The sequence below is a fragment of the Geotrypetes seraphini genome, chromosome 12, assembly GCF_902459505.1.
Source record: "Geotrypetes seraphini chromosome 12, aGeoSer1.1, whole genome shotgun sequence".
Classification (NCBI taxonomy): domain Eukaryota; kingdom Metazoa; phylum Chordata; class Amphibia; order Gymnophiona; family Dermophiidae; genus Geotrypetes; species Geotrypetes seraphini.
Window position 1 is genome coordinate 72024469 of NC_047095.1, and position 21151 is coordinate 72045619.

The 21151-nt window shown below is 45.1% G+C and overlaps 1 protein-coding gene across 4 annotated transcripts in view; it reads right to left on the minus strand.

Moving 5' to 3' along the window:
- PTCH2 (patched 2) overlaps positions 1-21151 on the minus strand; it is a 120658-nt gene that overhangs the window by 12516 nt on the left and 86991 nt on the right. For 2 of the 4 annotated variants that reach the window (XM_033915869.1, XM_033915870.1), the window contains exons 13-20: positions 15666-15784; positions 15071-15443; positions 7648-7960; positions 6099-6241; positions 5200-5380; positions 2972-3252; positions 1693-1830; positions 795-937 (exon numbers count right to left, since the gene is read on the minus strand). In XM_033915869.1, the coding sequence (XP_033771760.1) occupies positions 795-937; positions 1693-1830; positions 2972-3252; positions 5200-5380; positions 6099-6241; positions 7648-7960; positions 15071-15443; positions 15666-15784 (1691 nt within the window). The remainder of the gene's footprint in view (positions 1-794; positions 938-1692; positions 1831-2971; positions 3253-5199; positions 5381-6098; positions 6242-7647; positions 7961-15070; positions 15444-15665; positions 15785-21151) is intronic. The other 2 variants (XM_033915871.1, XM_033915872.1) reach the window with 2 other exon arrangements.

The following is a 21151-nucleotide window of genomic DNA, read 5'->3' on the forward strand; positions in this document are numbered from 1 at the left end:
GAGAAAGGTTGTGATTCACTGTTCTCGGGTATAAATATTCAGGTTTTCAAGTCTCTTCACACATATTCTTTGGTGCAAATCTTAGACTATTTTTGTCCCCTTCCTCCAAAACTGAACACAATAGAACAAGTAGTACAGAGGTATCAATGCCTCCTTTCTTCTGCGGGTTAAGTCCCTCTCTATAGAGCCCAGCGTCCATTGTTTCATCACCCCTACATCCCACTCCCTCTCTGTGCATATCAGCCTCTCACATCAGACCCAAATGTGCTCTAGGAGGTCTGGGGAAGCATCTTCCTTCCATTCAGAGGGGTTCCGCCTCCGATGGTGTACTATATGGACGTACCAGAGCTCACCTCTCGGGATACAAGAGAGTATTTATGGCAGAGCGGTAGATTGCCTTCCTGGGTAGCCACACTCCTTCAGTGCCCATCTGAGTATTCCATTCTGTGAATGTGAACCAGGTTGAGCCCCCCTATGCTGTCATGCACCTCACGTACAACCTTCACTTCCCCGTGAAGGGACTCACAGGTGGAGGGATGTTAGAAGAAAGTACATGAACGCCCCTGCTTTCTTTCCTGACCCCCTCTTATTGTGCCCTGAACTGTTCTGGGTAGGAGTGACAGTAGCAAAAGAGGAAACCTTCTACTCTCTTCCCTCTTTTGCCCCCGTTTTCCTAACTGCTCCCTCCCAAAATGAAAAGCAGGTGGGTGAGGAGGAAGTAAGAGCTCCAGGAACGATGGGGACCTCAGCCAGTTCTATTTATATAGGAAGCAGAAGGGGAGGGTCCGCAATACCTTAAGATGAAGTCAAATTCAGAGCCAGCAAGCATGAGCACCCCCAGAAGTGTAGAGATGGCACCATCCATTACTGGGGCAAACATATGCTCCAAGGCAACGGCTGAGCGTAGGCTTCTGCTGCCGATTGCGGTGAGGAAGCCCTGCACAGGGGACAGCAGAAAAGAGAGAAAGAGACAACAAGCAATGAGCAAGTCCGTCAACAGTCAGTGTTCGTGCTGGAGGAAGCTACTTCTTTCAGTGTAAAACGCCAGATCTTAGCAGCTTGCTTTAATGCAGACTATGGCCCGGATGCACTAAACTCACTGGGTGGCTAACGATCGTCGCTAAACCAGTTGATAAGGTTTAGTGCCGGACGTAATTTACACAATGGCTGCGTTCGGTGCAGCCATGCAAATAACCTCATTAGTATTAAAATGAGGTGATTAATATTAAAACAAGCGCTCCGATTGATGCCTTAATATTGCTTAGGCATGCACTAAATCTAGCGACAACTAACGACCCCAAATTACCGGCAGGCGCCTTAGGTGTTTGAGCCAGAAGGGGAAGATGCAGGAAGGGCTCGGCATTCCTCCTTCCCTCCTAATGTTTTCTTCTATAGAAGTTACGGGGTGGGTGGGGGGGGGCAGGAGGAAGTGGGCATCCCTCCTGCTTCTCTTTTTGTGATTGGGAGAGGGGGTGGCACATCTGTGGCCATGAAAAAAAAAAACCCTGCTGGCTCTGTGCATGTGTCAAAGTCGCTTTTTCAGGGACTAAAGGGGTGGGATTACGGCAGCCCTCCAGGGAAGTCGTTTGAGCCTCAATTGCCATTTTGAAATTTGCGCCACCCAGGGGATTAGTGCATCAGGGCCTCTGAGTTTCAACATAGAAAAAGACGTGACGAGTGTGAAGTACCCACCAAAGCAATGTGCACAGTGAATTCCACCCCGATTCCTACAGAGGCAACGAGGATTACCACTGGGATGGCACTCAATTTGATGCCCATTAGTCCCATCATGCCAAACAGCTCCACGGTCATCATAGCCAGAACAAAGACCTGCAACAGACACGTTCTGGGTTGGAAGGAAGCGCCATGTGCGTGGTCCTCCAGCTCCCCTCCCTACATCTGCCAGCGCATGGATGAATCTGACTGACTTTTACACACACAACCTGGGACCCGATGTTCAAGAAGCAACACATGTGAGACATGCTGTTACAGCTGAGCTCTGCAATGGGCTGCGTACTTAACGATCCTACACTTATTCCTGTTGAATTAGTCTTTCTTCTGGCATCAGGGAAAATCTCTCTGCCTTCCCCCCGGCTCCTTACCTTCACAGATACCCTCTCTTTGAAATGAACACAAATATTACACCAGTAAACAACCATTTACATCTGCATGAAGGCTGCTGCGTTCCTGGGGAAACAGTTGGCGCAATATTCAAAGCCTTCACTGTCCTAAGTACTCTCTGTCCAATATTCAGCCACAGCAGCTCCTGGTCAGTTAAAATACAGTGCGAGATGGCCACTGAATATTAGCGCTACGTTTAGCCACCAAATTGGGCCACATAAACAGCTTTAACCACTAGAAACCTAACCAGCCAGCACTTAATATCGACTTAGCCAGCTACTTGTAAGCTTATAGCGGTCAAAAATAAATTGGATATTTAATGCCTGTCACCGGCATTGAATATCTGGGCTGAGGCCCAATGTACTTCCCTGTGGAAAGGGCTTTGAATATCACGCTCCCTTTTCTTGTCTCTAGGCTCCAGCTAGAGAATGACAAGGTGACAGAATTTGTCTCCGTCCCTGCGGGAAACCGTCCCATGTCCTTCTTTAGTGACTATATCAACCTCAGATCTGGATATTTGGACAGATTTGGTTTGCCACTCTCTGTGGAAAATTGGGTCACTCTTTTGGCTATATCAACCTCAGTCCTTCCATGCAAGGCTTGAGGGTCAGTGGCTGGGCCCACTCATGCTTTGATTCTTCCCTCTCTCCTTAAAGAATGACACAGGGATGGTTTCTCGTGGTTATCTGTGGGGACGGAGACGGTGACAAATTCTGCCCTACTGCTCAGCCAGGTCCCTCTTTCTTGAGAGGCAGAAAGAAATCACTTATACAGCCTGGTGCTAGAAACTACTGAGCTGCACTAACCGAGGCTCACAGAGTGGGATGGCATAAAGGGCCCCGATACTCACAATGATGCCAGCAGTCCAGGGGTTCAGGAGAAGGAGCGCGCAGACCAGAAAGGTGCAGGCAAGCAAAATACTTATGGCCAACAGGAACCAGTGACGTAAGCTGATATACTGCTCCCAGAAGAGGAATGGGTAGCCGCTAGGATAGCTGAGTACCCCCTTATGGGCAAATTCTTCACAGATGGCCCGAACGCTCCTGATGGCTTCAATGAAATCTGACGTCTGTTGCAATCCATTGAGGTAGAAAGGAAACTGGGCAAATTCAATGGGCTGAGCAGCTGGAACTGCCGAGAGAGAAAAGCAGTAAATTGAGTGCCCTATGTAATTTCTTCATTATAAAATGGAGGAAAAGACCGAGTCAGTCAGTAAGTTTGGGTGGGTTTTGCAGGGCTCACCATACAATATAAGCAGGGAAGTGGTGGAGAGGAAAACGGTGATGGAATTGAAAAAAGCGTGGGATCTCTAATTAGAAAACAAAGGATGTAAATTAAAGATCTTCACGGTCATTTGGTGTAGGATGGGCTGGGGTGGAACATGAGGATGTTACTGGCCAGACTTTACGGTAGATGTCCTGCAAACAACGGGATGGCTGGTAGGCTGGAGTGAGCTAGGACAATACCAGGTAGACTTTAGTTAATCTAACCCTGTATTTTTTAATGGATGTAGGTCTTTTACCTGCCGTCATGTACTATGTTATGGTGAGATGTGTGCCTGGGACTTCCCCCCCCCCCCCCAAGGATGTCCCTCTGCTCTGCTCTGATGTCTGTGGCCAGTTTGCTACGAATGCTGGCTGCTTGAACATCCCAATAGCTTGTTCATGTGTGGTTTTTGTTTGGACGTTTTCATTCTTAAAAATGGTCAAAAAAGATAGCGCATGAGGGCCAAAATGCCTACAAAAGTTATTTAAAAAGACAAACGTTTGGCAGTTTTGTAAAGGAACATTTTCTGTACTGGATTTCTGAATGTCTTTCCTAAAACGTCCAAACTCAAATGCCCCTCCATGTTACTAGGGGGCTAATTTAAAACAAGAGAAATGTCCAAAACATTGCATAAAGGGGCTGATGGACTTTTTTCTCATCCTTTAAATCTGAAGGTAACGTTCGAGGCATGGTGTGGGTGGGACTACGGTGGCCTTAGGATTTGAACATTTAAGAATGCATCCAGGGCAGAATTTGGACATTTGGGGCTAGATCTGTTTTAATAACAAATACATGCTCAAAAGGTGCCCAAACTAACTAGATGACCACTGAAGGGATGTACGAATGAACTCCTCCCCCCCACACTTTCCCAGTGGTCTCTGACCCCCTCCCACCTCCCAAAGATGTGTATGACAGCGTCAGATGTTATGGCCAGGCCTAGCAGAGGAGCAAGCAGGTTCCCGCAGTAGCCTGGTGGGTTGTGTAGTCAACAAGACAGATGGGGACTCAGGGCCACATCCCATTCTAACCATAACACTAATGAGCCAAATCCCACTATACTGCACCTGCAGGCATAAGGGCTATTGGGGTGCTGTACAGGTGGGTCCCATAGGTTTTGGAGGGCTCACCATCACCATACACTATAAGGGGGTTATGGTGAGGTGTGTACCTGGGACCTTTTAGGTGAAGTTCGCTGCAATGCCCCTTCTGGTGTCCCACTGCTCTGCTGGGATGTCTGTGTGGTCAGGCAATTACAATGCTGGCTCCTTCTACATCCCAATGGATTGTTTTGTGCGGTTTTCTTTTGAATGTGTTTTTTTCAAAAATGGTTCAAAGAGACAGACACACCGAGGACAAGCACATCTGAGAAATGGCCAAATCAAAAAGATGGACGTTTTTTGGTTTCAAAAGACAGGATACTGGGCTAGATGGACCATTGGTCTGACCCACTAAGGCCATTCTTATGTTCTTAAAAATGGTCATGTTCAGTAGTAGGTTTTTGTGCGTCTTCCTTAAAACGTTCAAACTCAGATTGGGACGTCAGTGTGATATGACTATGGCAGAAAGAGCTGAGAAAGACAAGGGAAATGGAAAAATCTATCCCAGGGTGTCAGTGTGATGTAATTGTGCAGGAAGAAGAGACAACCAGTGAGAGAGATGGGGAAATACCAGGACAAGCAGAGCAGAGACAGAAGGGACAGACGGGGAAAGAGGAAATGGATCACTGGGTGTCAGATAGGGAAATGTTTTTCTTTAAAAAAATGGGAGTGTATTTGTCCCAAACCCCTGTCCCGAGGAGAGAAGCTCACTTACTTCGCAGGTGTTCTCCTGTGGTCTCATACTTGTCATGGATCCACTCGGGAGGCTGGGGGTAGAAGTTAGCCTGTGAGGCTGCGTAGCCCAGAGGGTCGTTGCTACTCCAAGCAGTCAGGTAAACGTAAAACATGTCAGGGTTGATCGTTCCATTGGTGTCCACCAGTCGCTGCCTCGCAAGCTGTACAGGTCAAAACAGGAGCACACAGAGATTAGGGGGAGCTGGTCCAAACACCCCCATCAGCAAACAGAGCCAGAATCTGCATGACTTCAGGTCTACTATTTATACAGATAGACTTGGCACAAATTTCACAAAAACCGTTATTCCTCACACACCCCTTTTTGTCCAGCTAATTTTGACAGCACTCAATGTTTGTGTGGACAAAGTTACCTGGACAAAACAGTGGCAGTTCTGCCATACTTGGACAGACCGAAGGTCCATCGAGCCCATTATCCTGTTTCCACCAATGGCCAACCCAGCTCATAGGTACCTGGCAACATCCCAAGGAGAGAAACAGATTTGATGCTGCTTCTCCTAGGAATATGCAGTGGATTTCCCCAACTCATCTCCCCTTTTAGGAAATTAGCCAAACCTTTTTTAAACCCCACTGAACTAACTGAAATCACCATATTCTCCGGCAACAAATTCCAGAGTTTAATTACACGTTGTGTGAAGCAACATTTTCTCCGGTTTGTTTTAAATCTGCTAGTATTTTATAGACCTCAATCATATCCACCTTCTCCAAGCCATTTCTACTTACATAAACCTGGTGCAAATTGATCTGAAAGGAGCAGGGGGGGAGGCAGCTGTCCCTCAGAATGACCCTTAAATCCTGTAATTAGGCCTCGGTGTCACTATGGTTTTGGACTGCCCCCCTTCCCTCCCGATGCTACCTCACCTGCTCGTAGTCAAATGGGTCCTTCCTGTTGCCTGTTTGGACTAGCAGTTTGTAGGCAAGGGCACCGTCCTCAGAGGCGTTGTGGGAGCTGTCTTTTCTGATCCGACCTGCCTCCCAGTCCTTGTCAAATGCAGCCTGCAGACCTGAGGAGCCGAGCAGAGAGGTCAGTCCTATGCGCATCCTTCCTTTGGAGTTTAATGGCCAGATTTCATTATGCATTCTAAGGTTTTAGGGTCTTTTTTTCATAGGTTTGTGATGATGAAGCACTTAGAATTACTCTGGCTGGCGGTTGACTTCGCCTAAGTGAGATAGTCAGTGAATATCACCACAGAAAGACCAACAAAAGAGTAGGCAGCTCAGAGGAGGTGCAGGGGGTTATGCGGGTGCCAGCAAATTTGAATGTCATACTATTTTAAGCCACATTTTGGTGCAATATATACAATATTGGATGTTGAGCACATAAGATTTGCATAGAGGGCTTCACTCCTGTCCCCAACGACTAGGGTTACCAGATTTTTCCAAAGGAAAATCCAGACCCATGGCCACGCCCACCCCATTCTGCACCCCAGCCCCGCCCCTCATACAGCACGCACGCATGTGCAGATGTCCCCTCTCGACCTGATTTTCACAGGAAGCTTTTCAAAATCCGAACAAAGTGCTAGACGTCTGCTAATCCTACCAATGACCCCACTAAGACCACAAGGGAGACAGGAAGGCCAGGGGCAGCCTATGTAGACCTTGTAGGCGGGTTGGGATGGCCCATTCAGGGAGGGGGAGGGACACTGATGCAGGCTGGGGGATGGCTTTAACTCAAAAAGAGTAATGTGGGTCCCGGTCGATATTTTGGCAGAGCCCACATAACTTTCTTATATAGGCTGTGGGTCAATACTGGTTAGGTCCAGCACTGAATATCTGAGTCTAATGTAGACAGCAACAGCTTTTCAAAAGAAATTTTTGACCCACACCAGCTGAATACTGGCTGGAGCAGGAATCAGATGTGGCACCCTAATCTGTGGTATTCCTGTGGGAACACTCTCGCTAAGGAACACCACTGCAGGGTTTGGTATCCTATAATTTGTATGCTAAGTTCTATTAAGAAACAAATAATCAGTCACACATTGAATTTTTACCTCAGCAGCAACTGATAGGCCTAAGAAAATATTTCAGCTTGTGCAAGATTTTCCTAGATTAAGGATCCCCTGCAGACCTTTTTTGGCCCTTTTGGCTCAGAAATGTACAGGGCTTTTAGTGACAAGTTTATTCTGGGGCACTGAGACAGGAAAAAAAGAGTAGGAATGGTTCAAATATGTCCCAATATGATGTGCCTCCATGAGGACCAGACATCAGATTTCTAGCAGTCACTGAGAACAGCCCTGAGACATTCATCTTGGTCCTTTATCGGTCTGTTTAGTCAAGGGTTGCACGAACAGACTACTTTCGAGGCTTGAATGAAGAAGATATTCCAGACAAACCCTGAGGGATCCAGCAGCCTGTACCATGCTGTGATCATTGCCATCCCCACCCAATCCATGACCAGGAAAGACCTTACCTCTCAGCCATTCTTGGAAGTAATGCAGCCACATTTTGGGCAACTCTTGGTCCTTCACTCGCAAGATGTACTTGGCTGCTGCAAAAGCCTGGTGCAAACTGTACAGCGTTTCCTGGCTCTGGGGGTAGTCAAAGCCCCCCTTGGTCACGATGAACATGTTGTAGAAAGAGAAGTATTTGAACTGCGCAGAGATGAAGCGGTGCTCCTTGGTGTCACGGGGAACGATATCTGCTAAGGAGAGGCCGTCATGTACCATCGTAGAGCCATATAGGCTAATCCCCAGCAGAGTCAGAAAGAGGAAGAGCACAACAGCCTGCAGGAAACAATGAAAAAGTTGGGATCACCCAGGACACTCCCATTCCCACTAATAAAAAGCTCAACGCAAGAGCCCTGACACTGTGGGATAGGAGAAAATGCAAGAACCAGTCCCAGGTTTCTAGAGTACGTTAAACATATGAGAGTTGGTAACTTCACTTCATTTCTGAAGGGCCACTTTCAAAAATGAAGTCTTAGTCCAACTTGTACGATTCCCACTAAACATCCAAAGTCAGAAACACAGAAATGTCCATTTTCGAAAGCCAAACTGCTAGACATCTCCCAATTTTTTTTCTTCTGAAAATCGCCTAGTTGGACGTCTAGATCGACACGACATCCAACTCTTAGGACTCCTGACGTTATGCCCCATTTTCAAGCACAGAAACGTCCATATTGAAAACGTCCAAATCCAGATCATTTAGACGTGGGAGGGGCCAGCCTCAGATACAGCCTCAGCACCCTGAGGTTGTGGGTTCAAACCCTGCACTGCTCCCTCTGACCCTGGGCAAGTCACTTAATCCCCCCATTGCCCCAGGTACATTAGATAGAGTGTGAGCCCACCGGGACAAATGCTTCAGTACCTGAATACATTCATGTAAACCGTTCTGAGCAGAGGGACACCTTACAGAGCACTGCTGTGAACGTCACATAAAGGATGCCAGTTGCAAATCTCACCATAACCCCCTTATAATTTATGGTGAGCCCTACAAATCTCCCCCCCAAACCTACTATACCCACCTGCCTACCACCCCAATAACCCTATGGCTGCAGGTGGTACCTATATGGCAGTATAGTAGGGTTTTGGTGGCCTCACACTTTCCACCATAAATGTAGTGGTTAGAGTGGCTTATGGGCCTGGGTCCTCCTCTCCCCCCCCCCCCCCCCCCCCCCCGCTACTTAAGACAAATGAAGAAATGTTTTCAGAGATTAAGAAAGCTGGCAAATTGGGCAATGAGTGATTTAATTAGCCAAATTTGTTTTAGGGAGTAACAGTATACAATGTCCCCATTCAAACCATTTCACTCTGTTACTTAAGCCAAAGAGCTGAAATCCCTCGTCTCTAAGCAGAGGTCCAAATATTGTCTTCAAACTTAATGCTGCTATTGTACTATCATGGGCATAAAAAATCTCCTTCTGTTTTTTCAAAACCAGCACTGGAACCCCTACATAAGAGGCAAACAGTATCGTCACCAGGGTGACCCCCAAACCTCATTGATTCATAACATAACATAGTCCATTTATCTTCTTTCTTCATCCAATTACAATCACCTGACAAAGAAGCGTGGGATGAACACAGAGGATGCAGAATCCAAAAAGAATAGTAAATATTGAACTGGGTAGACTTGCACAATATGTGTCTTTGTCTGGCCTTTTGGTGGAGGATGGGCTGAGGAGGGCTTCAATGGCTGGGAGGGTGGAGAAGGGCTGGAGTGAGCTTTGACAGAGACTTCAGGAGTTGGAGCCCAAGCACAGTACCGGGTAGAGCTTTGGATTCATGCCCAGAAATAGCTAAGAAGAAAAATTTATTTTTAATTGAATCAGGTTGGGCAGACTGAATGGACCATTTGGGTCTTTATCTGCTGTCATCTACTATGTTACTTGCTTTGCCGCTGACCATAGCTGCTTCAGGGGAAAATGATCCCATTTGCAGAACTCCCAACTCATACTTGCTCACCCTTCTAATTCTTCTCTACGATGGCCCCCAGCTTTAACTCAACATTGACTCCAGCATTTATAGATAGACATCTGATTCCATACAATTCGCCTAGAGTTCTCAGATCATCCTCACAATCTACCCTATACGTTCCCTCTTTAAAAATCATTGGTACTCGCCGTGACTTGATCTTCTCGGTTACTGCTCCAACAATTTGGAACTCACTCCCTCTTTATTTAAGACTTGAACCAGACTTGCAAAAATTTAAGAATAGCTTAAAGTGTCTTCTTTTTAAAGAAGCCTTTAACTAAAAGTTTTTTTTTTTGTTGTTTGTTTTTTTTTTTTTTTGCTGGTTATTTCCTATTTTCATCACCCTTCATCAAATTAAGATCCCCATCCCCTTCCCTTTTAACTTTTCTTCTGTTCTAAATTTTTTCCCCTCACCTTCCTAATGTACTACCCCATTTTGGTTATTTTATTTTAAAATTGTATTTTTTCTTTCTTTCCTACCGTTTCATGTGGCATGTCACCCCAGTTTGTTTTTTACTTTTTAAAGTAGTCATTTTTAATTTTAATGTATTTGTGATTTTATTGCCTTTGTAAAACGCTTTGTAATCTGAAAAGCGTTTAATCAAATATCATAATAAACTTGAAACTTGATAAACTTGACTGGATAAGTGCTAGGGAGGTAAAATTCCAAGACGTCATAAATGACTGCTTCGTGGAGCAAGAGGTCCAAGAAATGACAAGAAGGGGAGCTATTTTAGATTTGGACCTTAGTGGAATGCGGGGAGGTAATTGTGATGGATCCACTAGGAAACAGTGATCAGAACGTGATCAAATTTGAGCTCTCTGGAGTGACAAGTGAACAAGGCTTTAAATCATAATGAGATCAAAACTCACTTCTTGATATAACCCTCTTAGGTATATTATTACACTTTATAGGGGCTTGCGTCTGTCAATTTTAATAAAAAGAACACAAATAATGGTTGAACCATTGACTTACTTTCCAGTTATATCAGACAAATACAGTAAACCCCCGTGACTTTGTGGTTCGTGAATCGCGGACTCAGGAGCTGCTTTAACACGCTATCTGGAAAATACTGAGAATGATTTTCAGCACTCGCCGGTGCCCCAGCTGACCTCTCTTGCCTTCGATAAGCTCCTAAACTGCATTTGCGGTTTTTTAAAATTTGCGGGTGTTCCTGGAACAGAACCACCGCAAATTTTGGGGCAGTGCTGTATATATGCGGCAATAATGCCTCTCTATTAGATAAAGTGGCCAGATTTAAATGGGTCTTAGAAAAGACTGGAACAATATAACCCAGCAAAATCAGGCAAGACAAAAAAACATAACTCCATGTAGAACACGGTAAGGGGATGTTAAAGAGTTATTAGTCACAAATTCTAAATAATCATTACGAGTTCTAGACCAACAAGTAAGAGAATCTCTTAAAGAAGAATCAGTAAATTGACAGGCTAAAATTTCTAGATCCTTTGCTTAAAATCTATAACCGAACACTTAATAAAAGATGTCATAATAATTGCAAGACCCCCTTCCTTTTGTTCTTTTTACACAATAGAGTAACTTTATATCCTGGTGGACAAAATTCTTGGATTAGAGGATCATTCTCAGAGGACAACCAGGGTTCTGTCAAAGATAGACAGCTTATTTAGTCCTCGAGAAGCCGATTTACCCCAAATAGACCTTATATTCAGATATGCACTGGGTCCTTTCCTCCTCTGTGAATTTCGGAAGATTACTCTTCTCCTGGATACCACTGGAATTGGATGAAGCGCTGTACTCAAAAAGTCAATAGGTGTCCAGAATTGCAGAGTTATCTTTGAATTACGTTCTAATTTCATAAAGGAGTAATGTACTGGAATTAAATCAAATGATACAACCCTCACCCCTCCCCCAAAAAATAAACCAACTCAAAGAAAATAGCAACACCTTCCAATTTCTATTCCTAAAAGAGTTCTGATAAGAACAAGTTAAGAACAAAGCTGCATACAAAACTGTGTGCAAAGGGGTAAAAGTTGCCCCTTAGGCACGGCCCTTCGGAGCTAAGCCTCGGAAGAGCTGGTGGGTGATGTCATTAGAAAAGCGACAATGGCAAAGAAATCAAATTAGGAACTCTGGGGGCAAAGCAACTGGTCTTGATATTCAATAACACTTATGTGACTGTGCATTATAATATTATTGCATATCCAATGACATTGTACCATATCTTTGTGATTTTCATGTTTGGTTTATTTTTGGCTCTAAGCCATAGTTGGACACTGTGACCACACTGTACCATGTCTTTACTTCTGATGACTGAAAACTGTCTGATGGTTCCGATTGGGCAGTAAATGAAATGTACATAAACCCTGGTATTTTAAAAATACAAAATAGGCAAGATAGGGTGATATTTGCTAAAGAAATCAACCTTTAAAGGGAACATTCTTGGAAAAGGTCTTGCTGTGAGCAAGTAGGAAAAAATAAAGTGTGATGTGATAGATCAAAGCAACAACATTGAAAGTGTCTCTCTGGCAACCTGACTGCAGTGTGAATCATCAAAGAAATGTTAGCAGAGCCTCCATTGGAAGCAAATACGGGTAAGGAAAGCAGAGCTCAGTTATCCTCAGTCCTGGGACAAGTGCTGTGAAGGAACCTGCTACTGCGGGGAGCAAAACTGCATTGGCGAGTGTTACCTAGTGGGAAATCTAGACACATTTTGATCCACTCTTTAGTGATTATTGCAATTCATTATTCAAAAAAATTAGACATCCACCAATTATAGAAAACACAGCCATAAAACTCACTTCAAATGCTAATCAATTTGACCACTTCCAGTAAAGCACATTGGCTCCCAACTGCGTACAGGATAACCTATAAGATTATCTTGCTGTCTTTTCAAACGTTAACATCAAACTCTTAATTCCATCTATGCCTTTACGTTCACTGAGATCCTCTGACCAGCATTTATTATCTAACCCCTCTCTTAAGATAATCAGCTCAAAGCGCCCTGATACCCCCAGCTGTGGAACGCCCGACCGATGAAGAGCAAATGCTGGATTGGTTGAAATGCTGTTTAGTTAAGGATGCCTTTCATTTCATCGGGATGCTCCTTTTCCATTCCTCAATCCCTTAGGCTTAATTGTTCTCCTATCCTATTATGACATGTATTTCTCCCTCCTTTGCTTTTGTTCCTGATATTTGTCTATTTTTTGTCATTTTTGTACTTTTCTGTCTAATTGTTTGTTTGAAATTTACTTTTACCCTATTTTATAATTTCTCCATTGCTTAGGAAATAGACAAGTGATTTAATCAAATTTTAATAAAAACTTGAAACTTGATAATATGGAACTGGGTCACTTCAGAGCCTTTTTTACATTATTGGTCGCCGTACCTTAAGAAGGACATGGCGTTACTCGAGAGGGTTCAGAGGAGAGCGACGCGTCTGATAAAGGGGATGGAAAACCTTTCATACGCTGAGAGACTGGAGAAACTGGGTCTCTTTTCCCTGGAGAAGAGAAGACTTAGAGGGGATATGATAGAGACTTACAAGATCATGAAGGGCATAGAGAGAGTAGAGAAGGAAAGGTTCTTCAAACTTTCAAATAATAAAAGAACAAGAGGGCATTCGGAAAAGTTGAAAGGGGACAGATTCAAAACAAATGCCAGGAAGTTCTTCTTTACCCAACGTGTGGTGGACACCTGGAATGCGCTTCCAGAGGACGTTATAGGGCAGAGTACGGTACTGGGGTTTAAGAAAGGATTGGACAATTTCCTGCTGGAAAAGGGGATAGAGGGGTATAGATAGAGGATTACTGCACAGGTCCTGGACCTGTTGGGCCACTGCATGAGCGGGCTGCTGAGCACGATGGACCCCAGGTCCGACCCAGCAGAGGCATTGCTTATGTTCTTATGTTCTTTACTAACAAAAGTAGTTTCTAACATGGTTTAGTAGTTAAAGGCCCTACATGTTAGTCTATGGACGCGTTAGCGTTTAGTGCTTGCTAATTGGTTAGCACACCTTAGTAAAAGTGGAGGAAAGCCAGTGTTTAAAGCTGTTAGAGCTTAGCAGAGCAGTTATTCAAATCAGTGTTCAGTGTCTGAGCTTCACCCTCCCACCCATGCTCAATCTTTGTTTTATAGGCTTTTCAACTAATTAGGTCTATACCGTGGTGTAGAGAGGGCAGAGCCCAGGACAGAGGCGCCCACTCTTGAGCACCCCCTCATCCCCCCCGTGTAACTCTTGAAATGTTCGCCAGCGTCAGCAGCATCTTCCACCTGCTGCTCGCACTGGCCTCGGCTACCTTCTGATGTCATATCCTGGTCCCTCAACCGGGAAGTGACATCAGAAGGGAGCTGAGGCCAGTGTGAACAACGAGTGCAAGATGCTGCTCATGCCAGCATGCATTTAAACAGGTACGCAGGGGGGCAGAGAGGAGGAGAAGAGTCTGAGGTGGTCCACCCCCCCACTTACTACACCACTGGGTGTATATAATTTGAACTGGTCCAGTTGGTAATTTATCTCTTAGAGATCTATCAGCTGATTTTCAAAGTGATTTAAGTGGGCAAGAGAGGCTATAGACCACTTAAATTACTCCTGGCTGCCCAACTGCCAAGATTCAGCAGCTCTTAACCAGGCGGTGCTTTTGAATACTGGCTCTGACTGGCCACTGCAAAAAAATGGTCAGGTCAGGGTCAGTAGAGGGGACCTGCATAGCTAACCCGGCCAAGTTACAGCAGCTGAAAAGCCTTTACAACAAATAACCAAGAACTCCTGAGGCAAAGATAAGGACTTCAAACAGTTCAGTCATGCCGAAGGTCATTTCCAATTGAGAATCCCACCATCACTGGCCAAAGCATCAAGTCAAAAGTGAAACCTAGGCCCGCATGGAAAAGCTGAGCAAATCTTCTCCATGATACTGGTGGCCTTAGATTAGCATACAAGCGTGAAACGTTGGCCATCGTCGGCAGAATATAGCAGGGATTGAGTCCCGCTTTAAGTGTCAGTCTGTACAAAGACGGAAAGTGAGCAGACACGGAGCAATCGGCAGGATTCAGTGGAGCAACACACTTCCAAGATAAGCTATGCCTGCTTTTCATTGTACAATAGATATTTAATTTTACTGAGATATTGCTGAAAAATTGATCCGTGTATTCGAGATTAGTATATTTTGAACTTTACAATATGCACTATTCAAAGGGGTTTCTTTTTTAGCCAATGAGAGAAGCATGGGAGAGAGCCAATGAAAACGCTTCTCTCTCTCTCTCATAGCTCCGTTGCAAAGGTATGCCCTATTGGCTTCTGAGGCATTTGTCCCCTTTCAAAGTTCATTTAAATGATTTACTAACATTGAGGGTGGCAGCAATAATTCACACAGCAGCCAGCTTATATTTAATTCCAGCTCCTCTATTTTGTAGTCTAGTAATTTGTGGTACAGATGTTTCTTACATACCTTTGTCTGTGGTTTCAGCAGCAGGGGAGCATACTTCTCCCTGGCAAGGTTCGACAGGTTCCAGCCGAAAAAGGGCAGCAGGACACACTTCCTGCCTTCCTTTGCTTCCCTCACTTGAGCCAGAAGATCCCGTGTAGAGCTGGAGGAGCTGGAAGACTCCACAGAAGGGACGAAGGTGGAAGGCGCAGTGGAGATTTGGGAGGTAGGCGGTAGGATAGTGATCACATGCTGCCCCGTGGAGTCACACCGGGTGAAGGCCTGCACAGTAGTGGTTATGGTGGTGCTGCAGTACGAGGAAGGGTGGAAGGTGTGGTTGTCATTGGAGTCAGCGTACTCTTGAGGCTGGATCTGGATGACTCTGCTTGAGCAGGAGCTGAAAGGGAAGGGGCCGGACGGTTAGACGAGATGGCTTTCACTGAATGACATCCTCTACTGCCCTGGATACAGAGAGGGAAAATGCTTGAGTACCTAATTTGAAACCCGTTCTGAGATCCTTTGGGAGGATGGGCTAACGAAAATCGAATAGATAAGCCTGGAATGCCCCCTGGCTGGCATATTTACCCTTTCGGTGTGGAATGGAGATGGGAAAAGTTACCTGTAAAAGCAGCAGGCTACGTCAAGTCTTTTATCTTCTCGTCGGCGAAGATCCAGGCTTAAGATGGCAGGAAAAATGAGCAGGACCATAGTGAAATTAAACACCACTACCACAGCAGCCTGCCAGGAATCAAACAGAAAAAAAGGGCTTAGCAGAAACACCGTAATATCAGGAATGTGGCAGATCTTAGAAGAAAGACCAGGGCTGAGGCCTGCAAAAATGTTCCCGAGAGCAGGAAGTTCTTAGCATGGAGGAAAAGGGGCTGACAAGCTTAAAACAGCGGCAAAACATTTAGAAATCCTGGCACTCTGCTCTCTAACATAGTAACATAGTAGATGACGGCAGATAAAGACCCGAATGGTCCATCCAGTCTGCCCAACCTGATTCAATATTAATTTTTTTTTTCTTAGCTATTTCTGGGCAAGAATCCAAAGCTCTACCCTGTATGTGCTTGGGTTCCTACTGCCGAAATCTCCGTCAAAACCTACTCCATCCCATCTACATCCTCCCAGCCATTGAAGCCCTCCCCAGCCCATCCTCCATCAAACGGCCATACACAGACAGACACAGACCGTGCAAGTCTGCCCAGTACTGGTTTTAGTTCAATATTTACTATTATTTTCTGATTCTAGATCTGATAGTAGATCTAGCCCCTCCCCCACTCTCTTCTCCACCCTCCCAGCCATTGAAGCCCTCCCCAGCCCATCCTCCACCAAACGGCCATATACAGACACAGACCGTGCAAGTCTGCCCAGTACTGGCCTTAGTTCAATATTTAATATTATTTTCTGATTCTAAATCCTCTATGTTCATCCAACCCTTCTTTGAACTCAGTCACTGTTTTCCTCTCCACCACCTCTTTTGAGAGCTCACCTCCTGCTTCTTTAAGTCAAGCTGACAGACCTGCTGAAAACCCGAGGAGGGGGAAAGCAGGATCCTTCCCATTGCTGACTACCCAGGGAATGAGGATGCAGAGCTGGCAGGATAAGGCATGTGTGTGATGGTGTGAATCTCAGTCCAGGGTTCAAGTCAGGCTGGGAACCTTACCACACTTTCCCTTCCCCCGCCCCCACCACACACACATATTGAAACAGAGACACAGACTGAGGGATACACACATACACACACACATATACTGAAGCAGAAACATACATTTACCTAAAATGTGACGTATATACAGTATATATGAAAGAGAGACATAGACTGAGGGACACAACCATACCCACAAACCTACTGAAACAGGCACAAAGGGGCCAGTGCAATATGGCGCAGAAGGCGGAAGGTCTGGAATCATTATGGGTTAAATTACCAGAAAGAAATGGTTTTGACATAAAATTGGGACTGTACTATCGTCCACCTGGACAAACAGAAGCAAATGACAAAGAGCTGGAAGCAGAATTGAGGCGAGAATGCAAGAACGGAAATGTGATGGTAATGGGGGACTTTAACTTCCCCGGGATAGACTGGAGTATTGGAAACTCAAACTGCGTGAAGGAAACAGAATTCCTAGAGGCTGTGAGGGACTGCTTCATGGAACAGCTCGTTAAGGAACCAACGAGAGGGAATGCCACTCTCGACCTAATCCTCAGCGGGCTAGGGGGACCTGCAAAGGAAGTGGAGGTAGTAGGACCACTAGGAAACAGCGACCACAACATGATCCAGTACAAATTAGAAGTAGGAACATCAAAAGGGAAGTGAACCACAGCGGCAACGCTCAACTTCAAGAAAGGGAACTATGACGCTATGAGAGCAATGGTGAGAAAGAAACTCAGAAACAGCTCGAGAAAAACAGAGACCATGGAGAAAGCCTGGTCCCTATTCAAGGACACGGTGCAAGAAGCACAGAATCTGTACATTCCCAGTTTTAGAAAAGGGTGCAAAAAAAATCAAACAAAAGACCTGGTATGGATAACCAATGAAGTGAAGAAGGCGATAGGAGACAAGAAAAAATCATTCCGAAAATGGAAAAAGAACTAAACCGGGGAAAACTGGAAGGAACACAGGAAACACCAAAAAGAATGTCACCGAGTGGTCAGGAGAGCGAAAAGAGAATACGAAGAGAGACTGGCTGGGGAAGCAAGAAATTTCAAATCGTTCTTCAGATACGTTAAAGGGAAGCAGCCAGCGAGGGAAGAAGTAGGACTGTTGGATGATGGAGAAAGAAAGGGAGTGGTAAAGGAGGAAAAAGAGGTAGCTGATAGGTTAAACAAGTTCTTCTCATCAGTCTTCACAAATGAGGACACATCCAATGTACCAGAACCAGAAGAGATCTTCGATGGAGACCAAGAAAAACTGTCGACAATAGAGGTAAGCCATGAGGATGTCCTCTAACAAATAGATAGACTGAAAAGCGACAAATCACCAGGCCAGGACAGAATCCACCCAAGGGTATTAAAAGAACTAAGAAACGAAATAGCGGAAATACTCCAACGAGTTTGCAACCTATCCTTGAAAACTGGGGAGATCCCGGAGGACTGGAAAATAGCAAATGTTACATCTATCTTTAAAAAGGGATCGAGAGGTGACCCGGGAAACTACAGGCCGGTAAGCTTGACTTCAGTTCCAGGCAAGATGGTAGAAGCAAGCATCTGTGAGCACATAGAAAAAAAATGGACTAATGAAAGCGAGCCAACAAGGCTTCTGCAAAGGAAAATCGTGCCAAACGAACTCACTGCACTTCTTTGAAGGGATAAACAGCCAGATGGACATCGTTTATCTCGACTTCCAAAAAGCCTTTGAGAAGGTACCCCATGAGCGGCTACTCAGGAAGCTGTGGAACCACAGGGTGGAAGGGGACGTACACAGATGGGTTAAACACTGGTTGGCAGGCAGGAAGCAAAGGGTTGGAGTGAAGGGACACTACTCGGACTGGAGGAGGGTCACGAGCGGTGTTCCGCAGGGGTCGGTACTCAGACTGCTGCTGTTCAATGTATTTATAAATGACCTAGAAATAGGGACGAAGTGGGAAGTTATAAAATTTGCGGATGACACTAAACTCTGTAGCAGGGTTAGAACCGTGGAGGAATGTGAAGACCTACAAAGGGACCTGAACAAACTGGAGGAATGGGCGAATAAATGGCAGATGAACTTCAATGTAGAGAAATGCAAGGTCATGCATATAGGGAAAAAAACCCCGATGTTCAGCTACCAAATGGGGGGATTAGTACTAGAGGCAAGTAACCTTGAAAAGGACTTGGGTGTGCTGGTGGACACAACAATGAAGTCAACGGCACAATGCGCAGCTGCCTCAAAGGAAGCAAACAGAATGCTGGGTTTTATTAAGAAGGGTATCACAACCAGAACAAAGGAAGTCATCATGCCGCTGTATCATGCGATGGTGCGCCCGCACCTGGAGTACTGTGTCCAATATTGGTCACCATACCTAAAGAAGGACATGGCGATACTTGAGAGGGTTCAGAGAAGGGCGACAAAAATGATAAAAGGTATGGAAAACCTTACATACGCAGACAGGTTAGAAAGGCTGGGGCTCTTCTCTCTGGAGAAGCGGAGACTCAGAGGAGACATGATAGAGACATTCAAGATCAAGAAAGGCATAGAGAAGGTGCAGAGATCTTCAGCCTATTGGGAACCACAAGAACAAGGGGACACTTGGAGAAATTGAAAGGGGACAGGTTCAGAACCAATGCTAGGAAATTCTTTTTCACTCAGAAGGTGGTGGACACCTGGAATGCGCTTCTGGAGGATGTGATAGGACAGAGTACATTACGGGGTTTCAAAGAGGGATTGGATAAATTCCTGAAGGACTCGGGGATTGAGGGATACAGATAGGGGTAGAGATAGGACTATGAGGGTTAATAGATAGAAGGGAAAAAGGGAATAAAGGGTTTCAGACAAAGAATCACTTTACAGGTCATGGATCTAAAGGGCTGCCGCGGGAGCGGGCTGCTGGGCGCGATGGATCTCTGGTCTGACCTAGCGGAGGCAACTTCTTATGTTCTTAAGGCTTTGTGCAAAAGGGGAAAAGACCTGGAGGCTTAACACTGGGAGTTTAACTCAGAGTTTGAGAAGAGACCGCGGTCAGCTGCCAAGGGCATATCTGGGAATGGAGTGGATATTACGCCGTTCACAGAAGAAAACGTTTATAAACAACTTGAAAATCTGAAAGTGGATAAAGCTATAGGGCCAGATGGGATACTAAGATCTCTTAAGGCTTTATGTAATAGATCTATAGAGATGGGAGAGGAAACGAGTGGGAATGGCTCTTCTTCACAAAAGCATGGTCAGAGAAAATGTGGGAAAGTTCAGGCTGCCAAGCCTAACGTTGATGGTAGGAAAACTGATGAAGGAAAAGAGAATTAATTTTCTAGAATTCAACAGGTTGCAAAATCTAAGGCAAGATGGTTTTACAAAAGGGAAATCCTGCCAAACGAATCTGATGGATTTCTTTGATTGGATTTCGCAGAAGACTCAGGAGTGAGCTGAGAAGGCTGAACCTAGGACCCAAAGTGATGAATTGGATTGGAAACTGGTTGACCAATAAACGGCAGAGGCTGGTGGTAAATGAAAGTCGATTGAAGGAAAGGAAGGTGAAGAGTGGAGTGGAGTGCCACAGGGGTTGGTACTGGGGCTGATTCTGTTTCATGTATTTGTGAGAGACATTGTTGAAAGGTTAGAAGGCAAAGTTTACCTTTTTACGGATGACACAAAGATAGCCAATAGAAACCATGAAAAAAACCCTCAAAAAATTAGAAGAATGGTCAAAGATCTGGCAGGTACAATTTAATATGAAGAAGTGCAGAGGGGTGTAGTTGGAGTGAGACTAACTCTGTATGTTAGAAATCGCAGAAAGAAATCTGTCATAAATAGCAGTCCTGATTTGCGGAACAAACTACCATATAACTTTAGATGATTACACGTTCAGGAGACTTGTGAAATCCTATTAATTTGATAGGAGAGTGTGGCAAAGTGTTAGCGCTACAGCCTCAGCCCCCTGAGATTGTGAGTTCAAACCCTGTCTGCTCCTTGTGACCTTGGGCAAGTCACTTAATCCTCCATTATATATACTGTGAGCCCATAAGGACAGATAGGGAAAAATGCTTGAGCCTGAATGTAAACCACTTGATACACCTTGTCCAAGCAGCTGATTTATTTGCCAATACTGTGAATAACTCTTCTAATCTTTTGTGATTCACCTTGAGCCATGCCTAGGTTAGGCGGAATAAAAGTGACCAAATTAGATTAGAAATCCAAAGGCGATGTATTAGATCGGAGGCGAGAGATTAACAAGCACAGCTCAGGAGAGGGATCTTGGGCCTAGATTCACTAAGCCCATGGATCTGATCTGTGGCTGGGGGGCTGATTCACGAAGCAATCAGAGGCACGCCCCAAACCGACCACATGAATCGCTGAAGAGCGATCCCAACGAATGTGCAGACCGTCTTCTTTGCCTGTAGATGGTCTGTGCCTGCTCTCTGCGCAAGCTGGAAGAAACCTTCGTGAGCCCGTGGTTTTAACTACTTACATCC